General features: G+C 44.0%; 1 protein-coding gene across 1 annotated transcript; it reads left to right on the plus strand.

Moving 5' to 3' along the window:
- Nucleotides 1-316: 316 nt before the first annotated feature.
- Nucleotides 317-14053, plus strand: LOC115102724 (cyclic AMP-responsive element-binding protein 3-like protein 3-B). Its single transcript, XM_029622964.2, has 10 exons — nt 317-496; nt 3665-3757; nt 4671-4947; nt 6905-7020; nt 9411-9503; nt 9670-9776; nt 12440-12508; nt 12762-12846; nt 13038-13134; nt 13246-14053. The coding sequence occupies exons 1-10, from the start codon at nt 476-478 to the stop codon at nt 13434-13436; spliced, it is 1149 nt and encodes a 382-aa protein (XP_029478824.1). The 5' UTR covers nt 317-475; the 3' UTR covers nt 13437-14053.
- Nucleotides 14054-17228: the final 3175 nt, after the last annotated feature.

A 17228-nucleotide genomic window follows, 5' to 3' on the forward strand; every position in this document is an offset into this window, starting at 1 on the left:
ATGTGCAAATAATGGAACAAAAACCCCATATGGTCACCCTAGTTTGATTACATTCTACATGGTACTCCATGATGGATAAAAGTACCCCTGTGTCAATTACATTCATAAAATATCTCAAATATGAAACATGGAAAGGAATTTAGGAGATAACTATTCAGATTAAACTAAATTTGATGATTTAAATTAAAATGTGTGTGTGTGTTTGGTGGGGGGGGGGGGGGGGAATCACACAGACACACACACACACACACAAACACAATCTCAATTCTGCTGAGATTTCATTATGATTGGAATTTCAACTTTGTCCCGTGGAACAGGCTCATATGCGTATACAAAAAGGCACATACTTAGCTACAGGAAACACTCACTGCAATCCCAGCTTGAAATATTTATCAAGGTAGCTATTGACAACTTTTGACCATTCCTGTTGGATATTTACAACTTCTTGCACCAATCTTATTGGAAAGTTGGAATAATGACCCATATCTCAAACAAGGTAAAGAAAACTATCTTGTGTGGATTTTTTTTTTGTGTGTGTTTCTTAGACAGGTGATTGAATTAGATGTGTGCTTTGTCATTCATAGTTTGAAGTGGCTTTCAATGTGAGCTTATTTCACCATAGAGCATTGTGATCATATTAAGACTTCAATTTAAAAAACATACTCATTTGTGGGTTCTATAATGACATACAGACATAGATATTGACCTGTATTATATCAACATTTTCTCTTTAAAAGTATATTTTTGTGACTTATTTTAGTCTTCTCAACCTAGGAACGGGGGGGGGGGGGAGGACATGCCCCACATTCTGAAATAGCATTTTTGTCTGCCCAGTTTAAAAAAAATGGAACCTTTATTTAACTAGGCAAGACAGTTAAGAACAAATTCTTATTTACAATGACGGCCTTTATCATTGAAATGTGATCCAAAAATCAGGCTACGGTGTGCTTTAGGACCATGCCTGACGCCACCAAGTGGTCGGATAGGCTGCTTGGAGTGTTTATCCGACTGGAAAATAATAAAAAATAATGATTATGTCCCCCCCACTTCTAAAACCAAAGTTGCGTATATGTATTGGTGTTATGGAGTGATGTAGTCTACTCTTTATATTTATCTATAGGAAGAGTCAGGATTATTCATTGACTCTGAGTGGTCTCAGGATCCATGTTAACAAGTTTATACTTCTATAGAGGTGCCCTGATCTGTTATTTTTGTGTCCACCTGTCTATTTATTTGATGTCACATTGAGATCAAAGTCTATTTTGCAAGGGAGCACTGCATTACAAAAGCAACAAACAGAAAGTACACAATAAGGAGCTAGTGACACAATTACATCAATCAAGAAGGGAGCACAGGAAACACAAAAATACAACTATAACAAACATTCCTCTGTGTCTATAGCTCCTGTAAAGAGATTCCCTGTGTAATTTTTACTATGTGACCCACTTATAGTCAGCAGGCAGGCTCAGAGTCTGGGACAGGCAGAGTGGTCAGGCGGGCGGAAACAGGGTCAGGACAGGCAAGGGTCAAACACCAGGAAGACAAGAAAAAGAGAGACTGGGAAAAGACAGGAGCTGACAGGACAAACGCTTGGTAAGCTTGACAAACAAGACGAACTGGCACAGACAGAAAACACAGGTATAAATACCTAGAGGATAAGTGGGGAAGATGGGCGACACCTGGAAGGGGTGGAGACAAGCACAAGGACAGGTGAGACAGATCAGGGCGTGACAGTACCCCTCCCTCTGGGCGGACCCCTGGTTGACTGGGGTTCCGGTGGTGAAAGTCGGCGATGAAGTCCAGGTCCAATACCACGGGAACCTGCGGAGACTCAACCAGCAGGAATTGGATCATCTCGCTGTGGTTCCCCAACACTTGTAGGTTGACTGGGGGAGGTCTGGTGGGTGACCCGGCCTATAGAGCGCCCATCCAGCACTCTAACACCCATGGGAATGGAGAGGGGTTGAGTGGGGATACCCAGCTCAGATGCCAGGGTAACGTCCATGAGACTCACATCGGTCCCCGAGTCGATGAGTACCTGGAGAGACTTGGACTGGTCGCCCCACAGCAGGGTGGCGTGGAGAGGGGGGCGAGTAAGGGGAGAAAAACAATTATCTTTCAGACCCACCAGAGTACTCACTCCAACGAATGAGCTAGGTCTCTTGAAGGGACAGGTAGACACAAAATAACCGGCAGTACTGCAATACAGACAACTCTGAGTCTCAAGTCTGCGTGCACATTCGGCTGGAGACAGCCTAGCCCTGCCGAGCTGCATCAGCTCGGGAAGAGGTGAATCGGCAGTCTTCAGGCTCTGGGAGGGACTCGGGTAAGCTCGGATCCTCTCGGGGACGTAGACGCCGGGGACTTCCGGAGTTCATCAGCTGCAAGGTGGGATCCCTCAGTGAGTGATTGGGATCGCAATCGGACCTCTTCTCCCTCATACGTTCCCATAGCCAACCATCGATCCGGATGGTTAAAGCAATGAGTGAGTCGAGATCCGTTGGTAGTTCTTGGGCTGCCAGCTCATCTTTTACCTCCTCCGGTAAACCGTGCAGGAACGTGTCCAACAGCGCTTCAGGGTTCCAGGTACCCTCCGCTTCTAGAGTGCGGAACTCCACCTCATAGTCTGCTACACTGAAGGTGTCCTGCCGAAGCTGGAGTAACTTCCGGGCAGCCTCTCTCCCGGAAACCAGAGCCTTTAACATCTTTCTCACCTCCGCCACGAATACCTCCAGACTGAGGCAGACGGCGGATTGTTGCTCCCACACCGCCGTGGCCCAGGCGAGTGCCCAACCGGACATCAGCGTAATAATGTACGCTATCTTCGAGCGGTCCGAGGGGAACGAAGAAGGCTGCAGCTCGAAAATGAGGGAGCACTGGGAGAGAAAGGCCCGGTAGGTTCGGAAATCTCTATCATAGCGCTCCGGGGGAGGTATTGGGGGTTCCTGGGAAATCGGGGTGACAGCGCTGCTACCAGCCGGGTTACAGAGGGGCTGGGAGGTTACCGTTGTGGTCGGCTGCCTAGTAGGCAACCTACGGAATGGCTCCCGCAATGCGTCCCAAGGCTAGGTCGTGACGTTCGGCCACGGCCTGGAACCCTTCCATCAGACCGCGAATCAACTCCTCTTGCCTACCAATGGTGGCTCCTTGGGAGGAGATGGCATTGCGGAGCTGGTTCAAGTCTGCTGGGTCAATCATGGCCAGTTCGTACTATCAGGTATCAAGGTAAGACCCAAGTGCAGACTGTGTGAAGTAACAATGTTTATTGTAACAACAGGGGCAGGCAAACGACAGGTCAAGGCAGGCAGGGGTCGATAGGAGCAAAGGTACAGGATGGCAGCCTCAGGGTCAGGCAGAGTGGTTAGGCGGGCGGGTACAGGGTCAGGGCAGGCAATGGTCAAAAACCAGGAGGACGAAGAAAAAGAGAGGCTGGGAAAGACAGGTGCTGGTAAGCTTGACAAATAAGATGAACTGGCACAGAGAGACAGAAAAACAGGTATAAATACCCAGAGGATAAGTGGGGCAGATGGGCGACACCTGGAAGGGGTGGGGACAAGCACAAGGCCAGGTGAAACAGATCAGGGCGTAACACCTGGTCAGTTCATATAGTCAGAAAATACTCCTGTCTCGAGTTGTAGCCAATCAGTATGTTTCTCCTCTATAGGGAGGAATTGAATTTATAGATCTCCTGCTCAACCAGTCAGACGGAACCCTCAGTTGCCACGGTAACCAGCCCTGGAAAATCACATCACCCGAGGTGAGTGACAACACCATTCCACTTTCTCCTCCAGCCCTTTCCATCAGTAAAAGCACCCTAGAGATTTTGTGACATATCTGAGTTTCTCCTTGTCAGTAAGTAACTAGGACCCATAGTTTTCCTGGTATCAGGTATCAACGTAAGACCCAAGTGCAGACTGTGTGAAGTAACAATGTTGATTGTAACCGGGGCAGGCATACGACAGGTCAAGGGAGGCAGAGTTCAGTAATCCAGAGGTGGAGAAAAGGTACAGGACGGCAGGTAGGCTCAGGCAAGGGTCAAAAGCCAGGAAGACGAGAAAAAGAGATTTTACATTCATACTTACATTCAGCCACAAATGTAACCAATATGAATAGGATAATATGCTCAATCCCATGTCTTTTTTTGGTCTTGCGTGGTCCATGTTGACCTTGTCCATCTGCCATCATCATCTTTTCCCATTGCCCAATGACAGTTATTGATTGACAGCAGAGACATATATTTATATTTCTAATTATATGACTCTCATTGACAGCTTGTGGGGAGGGGGCATCCTGTTCCCTTCACCAGAACTGTCAGACCTCAATCATAGCAGTTCTTTATCTTTAATGGCCCTAGACAGGGGTATTATCTCTGGCTGATGTATGGGTGTGTATGCGTTTGCGTGCGTGCATGTTGTGTGTGTTTGAGTGATTGCATTATTCCTGAGTGGTTTGTAGGTTTCTGTATAGTTAGATAACCTGTAATCTGTTTGTGTACTGTATGTCTGATGACGTGTCTTTGGTTTTATTTTCCCTCTCTGCATGTATCTCACCCTCCCTCCCCACGCACGCACGCACGCACGCACGCACGCACGCACGCACACACACACACACACCACACACACACACACACACATACCCACACACGCACACACACACACAACCTCCTGCAGTCTCTGAGCCAAGACGGTGGCGGTGATGATTTCCTGGATACTCTGTTAGGTGGCACTGACTCATCGTCTGCCCCCACCTCCCCCATGTGGCCCTACTCCCCCAGCGACAGTGGCATCAGTGAGGATCCCAACTCTGGCTCCGATCACCTGGACAGCCGTCACCCGCCCTCCAGCCCCCCCTTCCATGCCTTCGACCAAGCCCATCTCCCTAACCTCCACTCTAACCTCACCAGGTCTGCACTGCACTGCCTGGCACCTGATGTCTCCATCGACTTAGGTAATACACACCTCTGGAACAGATGCACAGACAGTTGAAGTCGTAAATTTACATACACTTAGGTTGGAGTCATTAAAACTCATTTTTCAACCACTCCACAAATTTCTTGTCAACAAACTATAGTTTTGGCAAGTCGGTTAGGACATCTACTGCGTGCATGACACAAGTAATTTTCCAACAATTGTTAACAGATTATTTCACTTATAATTCACTGTATCACTATTCCAGTGGGTCAGAAGTTTACATACACTAAGTTGACTGTGCCTTTAAACAGCTTGGAAAATTCCAGAAAATTATGCCATAGCTTTAGAAGCTTCTGATAAGCTAATTGACATCATTTGAGTCAATTGGAGGTGTACCTGTGGATGTATTTCAAGGCCTACCTTCAAACTCAGTGCCTCTTTGCTTGACATCACAGAAAAATCAAAAGAAATCAGCCATGACCTCAGAAAAGAAATGGTAAACCTCCACAAGTCTAGTTCATCCTTGGGAGCAATTTTCAAACGCCTGAAGGTACCACGTTCATCTGTACAAACAATAGTACGCAAGTATAAACACGATTGGACCAATCAGCTGTCATATCGCTCAGGAAGGAGACACGTTCGGTCTCCTAGAGATGAACGAACTTTGGTGCGAAAAGTGCAAATCAATCCCAGAACAACAGCAAAGGACCTTGTGAAGATGCTGGAAGTAACAGGTACACAAGTGATTTGGTAATACACAAGTGTTGGTATATAATTTTCAAATAGAAATATTGAAATACTTCATGCATTTCAACTCAGGTCTGTTTGGTCCAATGTATATTTGAAATTATGTATTTGGAAACAAATATTTGAAAATACTTAAAAATTCCTACATTTATTTGATTTGGCCACATTATTTGATTTGGCCACATTATTTGATTTGGCCACATTATTTGAAAAATAGTCCAATGCAGAGAAACAAATTATTTGTTTATTTGTTGTAAATATAAATACACAAATACACATGTATTTGAATCCAGGTTTGGTCCATTCTACAGAGCTGGACTCATTAGAACAGAGCGGACAAGACCAGGCACTAAATCAGACTGGGGGAAAAACAATGATAATATTCTTTTCTACACAGAATATCATACAAAATGATTGTCTGATGATCTTCTGAATTTCCTTTCTGATGCATTTCAGTCACATCAAACCATACTTATTTTAGATTGAAATACTGTCAAAAGTACTGTCAAACTGATTTGTAATAGACTGCTATAGCACCAATAAAAAAAGTGAACATTGTCCTTTGATTACATCACTTTGTTTACATGGTGGGGTGGCGAGAAAATGTTGATATCAAAATGGGGTCGTGGGCATAAAAGTTTTGGAACCCCTCTCTTAAACCTAACCTTAACCACTCGGAATGAATGAATGAGATGAAGCTTAACCCTATCCTTAACCTTAAATGGATAGTTCACCCAAATTACAAAATGGCCAAACAGTAAGTTCAGACTTGCAGAGGAGTGAAAACAAATCAAGGAATCTTAGACAGTTCTCAAAACTCTACTTGTTTGATAATACACCGGCCGATGAAAGGTCGCGCTTCAACGGCTCAGCAATCAGATCTAAAAGTACATCTCCTTTTAACTGTCAACACACACAACATCTCATTGGTCGTACAGAACTATCTATACATTCTCATTGGTGAATGTGACCATCTCATGACCATCTTGGGACAGGCATACTGCATCCACGTGATAATGTCTCCCACCGCTCAGGCCTTCTTAACAAGTTGGGTGTTAAGTAGATCAGAGCTAGCTGTTGGTGCCTGTGGGAGAGCCATTGGATTTGACCAAATATGACAGATTTCCCCGACACACAGTAACGTTAGTAAATAGGATGATGGAATGGAATAGAATAAAATAGAACACAATCTTGTAACTGTTTTGAGCCCTCAGTAAATCTGGTCCTACGTCTCTCTGTCTTCTCAGATGGATGGGAGTCTGGCCTCTTCCATGAGAGCAATGGGGATACCCACAACTCCCAGCTGCCCTCTGGTTACCATCTCACTGTCAAGGACCTGCTGCTGTCTGGAATAAGAGAGACGGTGAGTCAGAGGGACAGGGGAGTGGAGGCCACGCCATATTGCTTTCATCTACGGTACGAAATCCATTCAGAACTGTTCAAAACTGGAGCTGTAGGTCTAGGTTCTAGGGGAGGAGGCGAGAGACAGAGAGACCCAGATTGACACAGACAAACAGACACACAGACAGAGATGGGCAGAAAATAGGACAAAACACAGTATAGGTTTTGAGTGACAAAACTGATGTGTGCGCATCTTCGGGGGGCAAAACAGACGGGGTTGGTTTAGATTATTGATAACATGTATTATTGATAACATGTAAACTATATTTCATCTTCAAATGTTTATTAAAAACATAAATACATTTGGACAATAAGCACTTATTGTCTCTAATACGTCGTTACAGTTGGTAGTTAGCTACAGTTGAAGTCTGAAGTTTACATACACCTTAGCCAAATACATTTAAATTAAATTTGTCAATTCCTGACATTAAATCTACTAAAAAATTCCCTGTCTTAGGTCAGGTAAGATCACCACTTTATTTTAAGAATGTGAAATGTCAGAATAATAGTAGAGAGAATGATTTATTTATGCTTTTATTTCTTTCATCACATTCCCAGTGGGTCAGAAGTTTACATACACTCAATTAGTATTTGGTAGCATTGCCTTTAAATTGTTTAACTTGGGTCAAACATTTCGGGTAGCCTTCCACATGCTTCCCACAATAAGTTGGGTGAATTTTGGCCCATTCCTCCTGACAGAGCTGGTGTAACTGAGTCAGGTTTGTAGGCCTCCAGGCTCGCACACGCCTTTTAAGATCTGCCCACAAATTTTCTATAGGATTGAGTTCAGGGCTTTGTGATGGCCACTCCAATACCTTGACTTTGTTGTCCTTAAGTCATTTTGCCACAACTTTGGAAGTATGCTTGGGGTCATTGTCCATTTGGAAGACCCATTTGCGACCAAGACTTAACTTCCTGTCTGATGTCTTGAGATGTTGCTTCAATATATCCACCAAATTTTCATCCCTCATGATGCCATCTATTTTGTGAAGTGCACCAGTCCCTCCTGCAGCAAAGCACCCCCACAACATGATGCTGCCTCCCCCGTGTGTCACGCCCGTCATTCAAGGAAGACCAAGGTGCAGCGTGGTGAGCGTACAACAACAAAACAAGAAATAACAAAAACAACCATGAAGCTTACAAGGGCTATAGTGCCCCTAACAAAAGACAACTTCCCACAATGACAGAAGGGAAAAAGGCTGCCTAAGTATGAATCCCAATCAGAGACAATGATAGACAGCTGTCCCTGATTGAGAACTATACCCGGCCAAAACATACAAAAACATAGAAAAGAGAACATAGAATGCCCACCCAAATCACACCCTGACCAAACCAAATAGAGACATAAAAAGGCTCTCTAAGGTCAGGGCTTGACACTGTGCTTCACGTTGGCATGGTGTTCTTCGGGTTGCAAGCCTCCCCCTTTTTCCTCCAAACATAACGATGGTCATTATGGCCAAATAGTTATATTTTTGTTTCATCAGACCAGAGGACATTTCTCCAAAAAGTATGATCTTTGTCCCCATGTGCAGTTGCAAACCGTAGTCTGGCTTTTTATGGCGGTTTTGGAGCAGTGGCTTCTTCCTTGCTGAGCGGCCTTTCAGGTTATGTCGATATAGGACTTGTTTTACTGTGGATATAGATATGTTTGTACCTGTTACCTCCAGCATCTTCATAAGGTCCTTTGCTGTTGTTCTGGGATTGATTAGCACTTTTTGCACCAAAGTACGTTCATCTCTAGGAGACAGAACGCATCTCCTTCCTGAGCGGTATGATGGCTGAAGCTTCTAAAGCCATTTCTGGAATTTTCCAAGCTGTTTAAAGGCACAGTCAACTTAGTGTATGCAAACGTTGTACCCACTGGAATAGTGATACATTGAATTATAAGTGAAATAATCTGTCTGTAAACAATTGTTGGAAAAATGATCTGTGTCATGAACAAAGTAGATGTCCTAACCAACTTGCCAAAACTATAGATTGTTAACAAGAAATGTGTGGAGTGGTTGAAAAATTTGTTTTAATGAATCCAACCTAAGTGTATTTAAACTTCCAACTTCAACTGTATGTATCAATTATGAGCCAAATTATCATAGACATGGTATAAGTCAAAACACCTCAAAACAAGACATGGTATCAAGAACAAGATTCAACTAGCTGAAACAAGCCACTCCCCATATGGCAGCTTCTCACTGTTGCTAGCTATCTGACTGTTCGTAATCATAACAACACAGGTCCTTCTACCCCTGCAATGCGTGCACATCATTTTCGGGATGTTGTCAGACAACCCGTTTATGTGACTGTCTGAAGCCTTGCAGTAATCGTTGTGTCTTCCTATTCTCCTGTGACTCCCAGAATTCCCTGCAGGAGGTGGTCCTTAACGAGGATGAGAAGAAGCTGCTGGCTAAAGAGGGTGTCCACCTGCCCAGCCAACTGCCCTTTACTAAGGTAGGCTACCACTGGCCCTAATGTCCACCTGGCCAGCCAACCATCCCTGTTTGTTACAATTTAACTTTTAAAAAACTTTTGTACTCTTTCACTTTAACCAACTCTAATCATCTCTGTCTTCATTCGCTCACTCTCTCTGCTGTCTGACTATGTTCTCCTGGATCAGTACGAGGAGAGGGTCCTGAAGAAGATCCGCAGGAAGATCCGCAACAAGCAGTCGGCCCAGGAGAGCAGGAAGAAGAAGAGGGAGTACGTAGATGGTCTGGAGGGCAGGTATGGACCAAAAGCAATGTAGCCCAGTTGGTGGTCCAATGCACCAGTAATTATCCAATCAAATGTTATTTATCACATCCGCCAAATACAACAGGAGTAGACTTTACCGTGAAATGCTTACTTACAAGTGCTTAATCAACAATACAGAATTTTCTAAGTAAGAAAATATTTGCTAATAAAATAAAGAAGAATTTAATAAAATAAGTAAATAAAAGTAACACAAGAAAATAACAATAATGAGGCTATATACAACAGGGCGTACCGATACTGAGTCAATGTGAGGGGGTACAGGTTAGTCGAGGTAATTGAGGTTAATATGTACATGTAGGTAGGGGTAAAATGACTAGCATAGAGTAAGTAGGGGTAAAATGACTAGCATAGATAATAAACAGTGAGTAGCAGCACCGTAAAAAAGGGGTCATTGTTAAGCAGTCTTATGGCTTTGGGGTAGAACCTGTTAAGGAGCCTTTTTGGACCTAGACTTGGCGCTCCGGTACCGCTTGCCGTGAGGTAGCAGAGAGAACAGTCTATGACTGGCTGGAGTCTTTGACCATTTTTAGGGCCTTCCTCTGAAACCGCCTGGTGTAGAGGTCCTGAATGGCATGGATGGATGGCTTGTCCCCAGTGATGTACTGGGCTGTACACACTACCCTCTGTAGCACCTTGCAGTCAGATGATGAGCAGTTGCCATACCAAGTGGTGATGCAACCAGGATGCTCTCAAAGGTGCAGCTGTAGAACTTTTTGAGGATCTGAGGACCCATACCAGATATTTTCAGTCTCCTGGGGGGGAATAGGAGTTGTTGTGCCATCTTCACGACTGTCTTGGTGTGATGGACCATGATAGTTTGTTGGTGATGTGTACACCAAGGAACTTGAAGCTCTCGACCTGCTCCACTACAGCCCCCTTGATGTGAATGGGGGCATGCTCGGCCCTCCTTTTCCTGTAGTCCAAGATCAGCTCCTTTGTCTTGCTCACGTTGAGGAAGAGGTTGTTGTCCTGGCACCACACTGCCAGGTCTCTGACCTCCTCCCTATAGGCTGTCTCATCGATGTCGGTGATCAGGCCTACCACCATTGTGTTGTCGGCAAACGTAATGATGTTGTTGGAGTCGTGTGAGGCCACGTAGTCATGGGTGAACAGCGAGTACAGGAGGGGACTAAGCACACACTCGATGGGCCCCCGTGTTTTTTATCAGCATGGCAGATGTGTTGTTGCCTACCCTTATCACCTGGGGGCGGCACGTCAGGAAGTCCAGGATCCAGTTGCAGAGGGAGGTGTTTAGTACAAAGGTCCTTAGCTTAGTGATGTGCTTTGAGGGCACTATGGTGTTGAACGCTGATCTGTAGTCAACGAACAGCATTCTTACGTAGGTGTCACTTTTGTCCAGGTGGAAAAGGGCAGTGTGGAGTGCAATAGAGATTGGGTCATCTGTGGATCTGTTGGGGTATCCAAATTGTAGTGGGTCTAGGGTTTCTGGGATGATTGTGTTGATGTGAGCCATGACCAGCCTTTTAAAGCACTTCATGGCTACAGACGTGAGTGCTACAGGGCGGTAGTCATTTAGGCAGGTTACCTTGGCATTCTTTGGCACAGGGACTATGGCGGTCTGCTTGAAACATGTAGGTATTACAGACTCGGTCAGGGAGAGTTTGAAAATGTCAGTGAAGACACTTGTCAGTTGGTCAGCGCATGCTCTGAGTACACGTCTTGGTAATCCGCCTGACCCTGCGGCCTTGTGAATGTTGACCTGTTTAAAGGTCTTACTCACATTGAATACGGAGAGCGTGATCACACAGTTGTCCGGAACAGCTGGCTCTCTCATTCATGGTTCAGTTTTGCTTGCCTCGAAGCGAGCATAGAAGGCATTTAGCTCGTCTGGTAGGCTTGCGTTACTGGGCAGCTCGTGGCTGGGTTTCCCTTTGTAATCCGTAATAGTTTGCCAGCCCTGCCACATCCGACGAGCATCAGAGCCAGTAGTAAGATTCAATCTTAGTCCTGTATTGACGCTTTGCCTGTTTGATGGTTTGCCGGAGGGCATAGCAGGATTTCTTATAAGCGTCCAGAATAGTGTCATGCTCCTTGAAAGCGGCAGCTCTAGCCTTTAGCTCAGTGCGGACGTTACCTGTTGTCCATGGCTTCTGGTTGGGCAATGTACGTACGGTCACTGTGGGGACGATGCCATCGATGCACATATTGATGAAGCTGGTGACTGATGTGGTATACTTCTCAATGCCATCGGATGAATCCCAGAACATATTCCAGTCTGTGCTAGTAAAACAGTCCTGTAGCTTAGCATTTGCGTCATCTGACCACTTCCATATTGAGCGAGTCACTGGTACTTCCTGCTTGATTTTTTGCTTGTACGCAGGAATCAGGAGGATAAAATTACGGTCGGATTTGCCAAATAGAGGCCATGGGAGAGCTCATGGAGTTAAGGTGGTCTAAAGTTTTTTTCCCCGTTGGTTGCATGTGACATGCTGGTAGAAATGAGGTTAAACGGATTTAAGTTTTCCTGCATTAAAGTCCTCGGGCCATTAGGAGCGCCGATTCTGGGTTAGCATTGTCTTGTTTGATTATGGTCTTATACAGCTCGTTGATTGCGGTATTGTAATGTATAAAAAGTTTGTGAACTGATGGAGTGTCTCTCTCTGCCCTGGCAGGATGGATGCCTGTAGTAAACACAACCTGGCGCTACAGAGGAAAGTCCACCAACTGGAGGAAACCAACACGTAAGGCATTAAACAGCTTGTTTACAAGGGAGACCTGTTCAAGGCTCCTCCCCTTAACTCTTCCTCCTTCCTTCCTCTTCTCTTCTTCCCCTTCACCTCTACTCTCTCCTTCTTTCCTTCCTCCCCTACAATCTCCTTCCTTCTTTCCTGTCTTGAATGGAATGCTTTGAATCATCTCTATTTGACTATACAGCTCATTATCCTTTCTCGTGTCTCTTCATGTACTGAATCCTCTCTGTGTGTTGTACTGCAGTTCTCTGTTGGAGCAGCTGGCCAGGCTACACATTCTTCTACCTAATGGCTCCAGTAAGACTGCCCAGAAAGCGACCTGCATCCTGGTATGGAATATACACAAAGAGCAGGATCACATAAGAAATAGGTCACTGCGGTGGTTGCTGGGCTGTTACCATGTCTGTGATTGAATACTCAGGCCTTGTGATTGAATACTTAGATCCACAGTTGAACACTATATAAATAGAATGGGTCGAGCAGCAGTTCATGCTCTCCCTCCCTCTCTTTTTCTCTATAGGTGCTGCTTCTCTCTTTCTCTCTCCTCCTCTCTCCCAGTCTGCTGCCTGACCCACACAACCATGTCAGCCAGGAGGGAGACTTCAGCAAGGATAGGGGTTAGTGTGAAAAACACACACACACACAGACACACAAACACAGACCTATGCGTGCACACACACCTTACTATCTGACTATACGGCTCACCTCTCTCTTTCACTCTGTCTCAGAGAGATCTCGTTCCCTGCTGGCGGTGGTGGACACAGAGATATCACCCCCATCTGTCTTCTCAGTGGCTGGGTGGGTGGAGGCCCTGTCAACCCTGGTGGGGAAGCTCCCGGTCAGGCCAGAGTACGCCGACTCAGACCCCCAAACCAACCACAACCATGACCACAACTATGACTACAACCACAGCCTCTGACTACACTATCGCAAATGCAATCTCAACCACGCAGATACGGAGCTCCTTCCTAACCAACACCACTGACTACCTACTCAATCACTAGGCTACTGTAGCACCACCAGCTCTAATACACTTGATTCAGCTAATTAAGGTATTGATCAGTGAGTGATGAGTTAAAACACATTGTTAGCTCCCCAGGACCAGGGTTGGTGGCCACTGCCTTAGAGAACAGTACTGCTATGTATTAAACAGTTGATGGGATCAACTGAGCCTCTGTACCCAACCTGAAATCAGAGCCATAAAAGTAGGACATTTTACAAAAATGTGTGTACCTCCATTTAGTATGATATGTAATGTTGCGTTACATAACAGATCATACTAAATGGAGGGACACAAAGAAATGTCCCAAATCATATGAATTGCCCTGAGGCTAGGTTGCTGAACCCTAATAGGTGGGGTAATGCATTATAGATATCATGTAATATATTGATTTACTGAATAATGTGGCTATTGAACAATATTCACCTACTTGGTTTTTTACTTACTTGACTTACTGTATTTTCATAGAATTTCTTATTTAAGTTTCATTGACAAACTCAATAAAATCTATTATTAAAAAGGATTCCCTTACACTGCATCAGTCTGTAGGACATGTTTGTTTTCCATGTAGTCATGGGAAAGGTGTAAATGTAGTTATTTTATAGTTGTGTATTTGATGTATTTGTTTACGAAGCAGAGCTGTGATTTGCCTAATGTCCCTATAATACAGACAAGCAGAGAAAAACAAGGTGCTTGACAGGGATAACTTGGGTGCTTCTCAGTGTGTTTTTTAATTTAATTACATTTTTTTATTTCACTTTTATTTAACCAGGGAGGCTAGTTGAGAACAAGTTCTCATTTGCAACTGCGACCTGGCCAAGATGAAGCAAAGCAGTTCGACACATACAACGACAAAGAGTTACACATGGAATAAACAAAACATACAATCAATAATACAGTAGAAAATCTATATACCCCATGTGCAAATGAGGTAGGATAAGAGAGGTAAAGGCAATGAATAGGTCATGGTGGTGAGGTAGTTACAATATAGCAATTAAACACTGGAATGGTGGAATGTGCAGAAGATGAAAGTGCAAGTAGAGATACTGTGGTGCAAAGGAGCAAGATAAATAAATAAATACAGTATGGGGATTAGGTAGATTGGATGGGCTATTTACAGATGAGCTATGTACAGGTGCAGTGATCTGTGAGCTGCTCTGACAGCTGGTGCTTAAAGCTAGTGAGGGAGGTAAGAGTCTCCAGCTTTTTTTTTTAAGAATATGGTTTAAAAATACCTTAAATGGCTTTGTATAGCTTTCCTATCTTATAATAATCCAAATAAACATTTGTTGCAGGTACGTGAAATTATGTTATAATGTTTTTGTTTTCAACGTGAATATGAGTATGCAGCTATGACAGTCTTAAATCAATGAGAATAGAGCACCAGCGACAAATTGGTCTACGGCGGGATGAAGTAAATCTTTAAACAAACCCTAGCAAGTGTCAAAACTACTGAATATGCAAGAACAGGGGAGCCTGGGGGATAATAGAACTATCAGGTTTCAGGTAAGATCCAAATGCAGACTTTGTTGAAGTAACCAAGTTTATTACAGTAACAGGGACAGGCAAAAAACAGTTCAAGGCAGGCAGGGGTTGATTATCCAGAGTTGAGGGCAACGGTACAGGACGGCAGGCAGGCTCAGGGTCAGGCAGAGAGGTAAGGTAGGCGGGCTCAGGGTCAGGACAGGCAAGGGTCCAAACCAGGAGGGCAAGAAAAAGATAGACTGGGGAAAAGCAGGAGCTGAGACAAAATGCTGGTTGACTTGTCAAACAAGACGAACTGGCAACAGACAAACAGAGAACACAGGTATAAGTACCCAGGGGATAATGGGGAAGATGGGCGACACCTGGAGGGGGTGGAGACAAGCACAAGGACAGGTGAAACAGATCAGGGCGTGACAAGAACACAACGAGAGAATATCAAAAGCAGAAGATTTCAAAAGCGCACAATGATACCATAGCCTCAAAACAATTACATCCACAGTTGATTTCGGAATGCAATAATTCATCAACCTGCCGTACTGCACATATTGCAACTTGAGCACTGTGAATAGAGATGAAGGGATTTCAGAGCTCAGCCAGGTTTGTCAAAGTATTATTATTGAAGGCCAACCATCACTGCTATTCACTTATTTATTTATCTATATATATCTAACCTTCATTAGGTCAGGTACAGATCTTATATATATCTTATATATATACAGTACCAGTCAAAAGTTTGGACACACCTACTGATTCAAAGGTTTCTCTTTATTTTTTACTATTTTCTACATTGTAGAATAATAGTGAAGACATCAAATCTATGAAATAACACATATGTAATCATGTAGAAAGCAAAAAAGTGTTAAAAATCCCCAATATATTTTATATTTAAGATTCTTCAAAGTAGCCACCCTTTGCCACGATTACAGCTTTGCACACTCTTGGCATTCTCTCAACCAGCTTCACCTGGAATGCTTTTCCAACAGTCTTGAAGGACTTCCCACATATGCTGAGCACTTGTTGGCTGCTTTTCCTTCACTCATGGGCCAACTCATCCCAAACCATCTCAATTGGACTGAGGTCGGGTGATTGTGGAGGCCAGGTCATCTTATGCAGCACTCCATCACTCTCCTTCTTGGCCAAATAGCCCTTTACACAGCCTGGAGGTGTGTTGGGTCATTTTCCTGTTGAAAAACAAATGGAAATCCCACTAAGTCCTTACCAGATGGGATGGCGTATCGCTGCAGAATGCTGTGGTAGCCATGCTGATTGAGTGCATTGAATTCTAAATACACCACTGACAGTGTCACCAGCAATGCACCTCCACACCATCACACCTCCTCCTCCATTCTTCATGGTGGGAACCACACATGCAGAGATCCTCAGTTCACCTACTCTGCATCTCACAAAGACACGGCGGTTGGAACCAAAAATCACAAATTGGGATTCATCAGACCAAAGGAAAGATTCCCACAGGTCTAATGTCCATTGCTCGTGTTTCTTGGCCCAAGCAAGACTCTTCTTCTTATTGGTGTCTTATAGTAGTGGTTTCTTTGCAGCAATTCAACCCTGAAGGCCTGATTCACGCAATCTCCTCTGAACAGTTAATGTTGAGATGTGTCTGTTACTTGAACTCTGTGAAGCTTTATTTCTGAAATTGCTGAGGCTGGTAACTCTAATGAAGTTATCCTCTGCATCAGAGGTAACTCTGGGTCTTCCTTTCCAGTGGCGGTCCTCATGAGAACCAGTTTCATCATAGCGCTTGATGGTTTTAGCGACTGCACTTGAAGAAACTTTCAAACTTCTTGAACTTTTTCAGATTGACTGACCTTCATGTCTTAAAGTAATGATGGACTGTCGTTTCTCTTTGCTTATTTGAGCTGTTCTTGCCATAATATGTACTTGGTATTTTACCAAATAGGGCTATCTTCTGTATACAACACAACTGATTGGCTCAAACACATTAAAAGGAAATAAATTCCACAAATTTACTTTTAACAAGGCACACCTGTTAATTGAAATGCATTCCAGGTGAACCTCATGAAGAGAAGGTCAAGAGTGTGCAAAGCTGTCATCAAGGCAAAGGGTGGCTACTTTGAAGAATCTCAAATATAAAGTATATTTTGATTTGTTTAACACTTTTTTGGTTACTACAACATTCCATATGTGTTATTTCGTAGTTTTGATGTCTTTATTATTATTCTACAATGTAGAACATAGTAAAAATAA

Source organism: Oncorhynchus nerka, linkage group LG20, assembly GCF_034236695.1.
Source record: "Oncorhynchus nerka isolate Pitt River linkage group LG20, Oner_Uvic_2.0, whole genome shotgun sequence".
Classification (NCBI taxonomy): Eukaryota; Metazoa; Chordata; class Actinopteri; order Salmoniformes; family Salmonidae; genus Oncorhynchus; species Oncorhynchus nerka.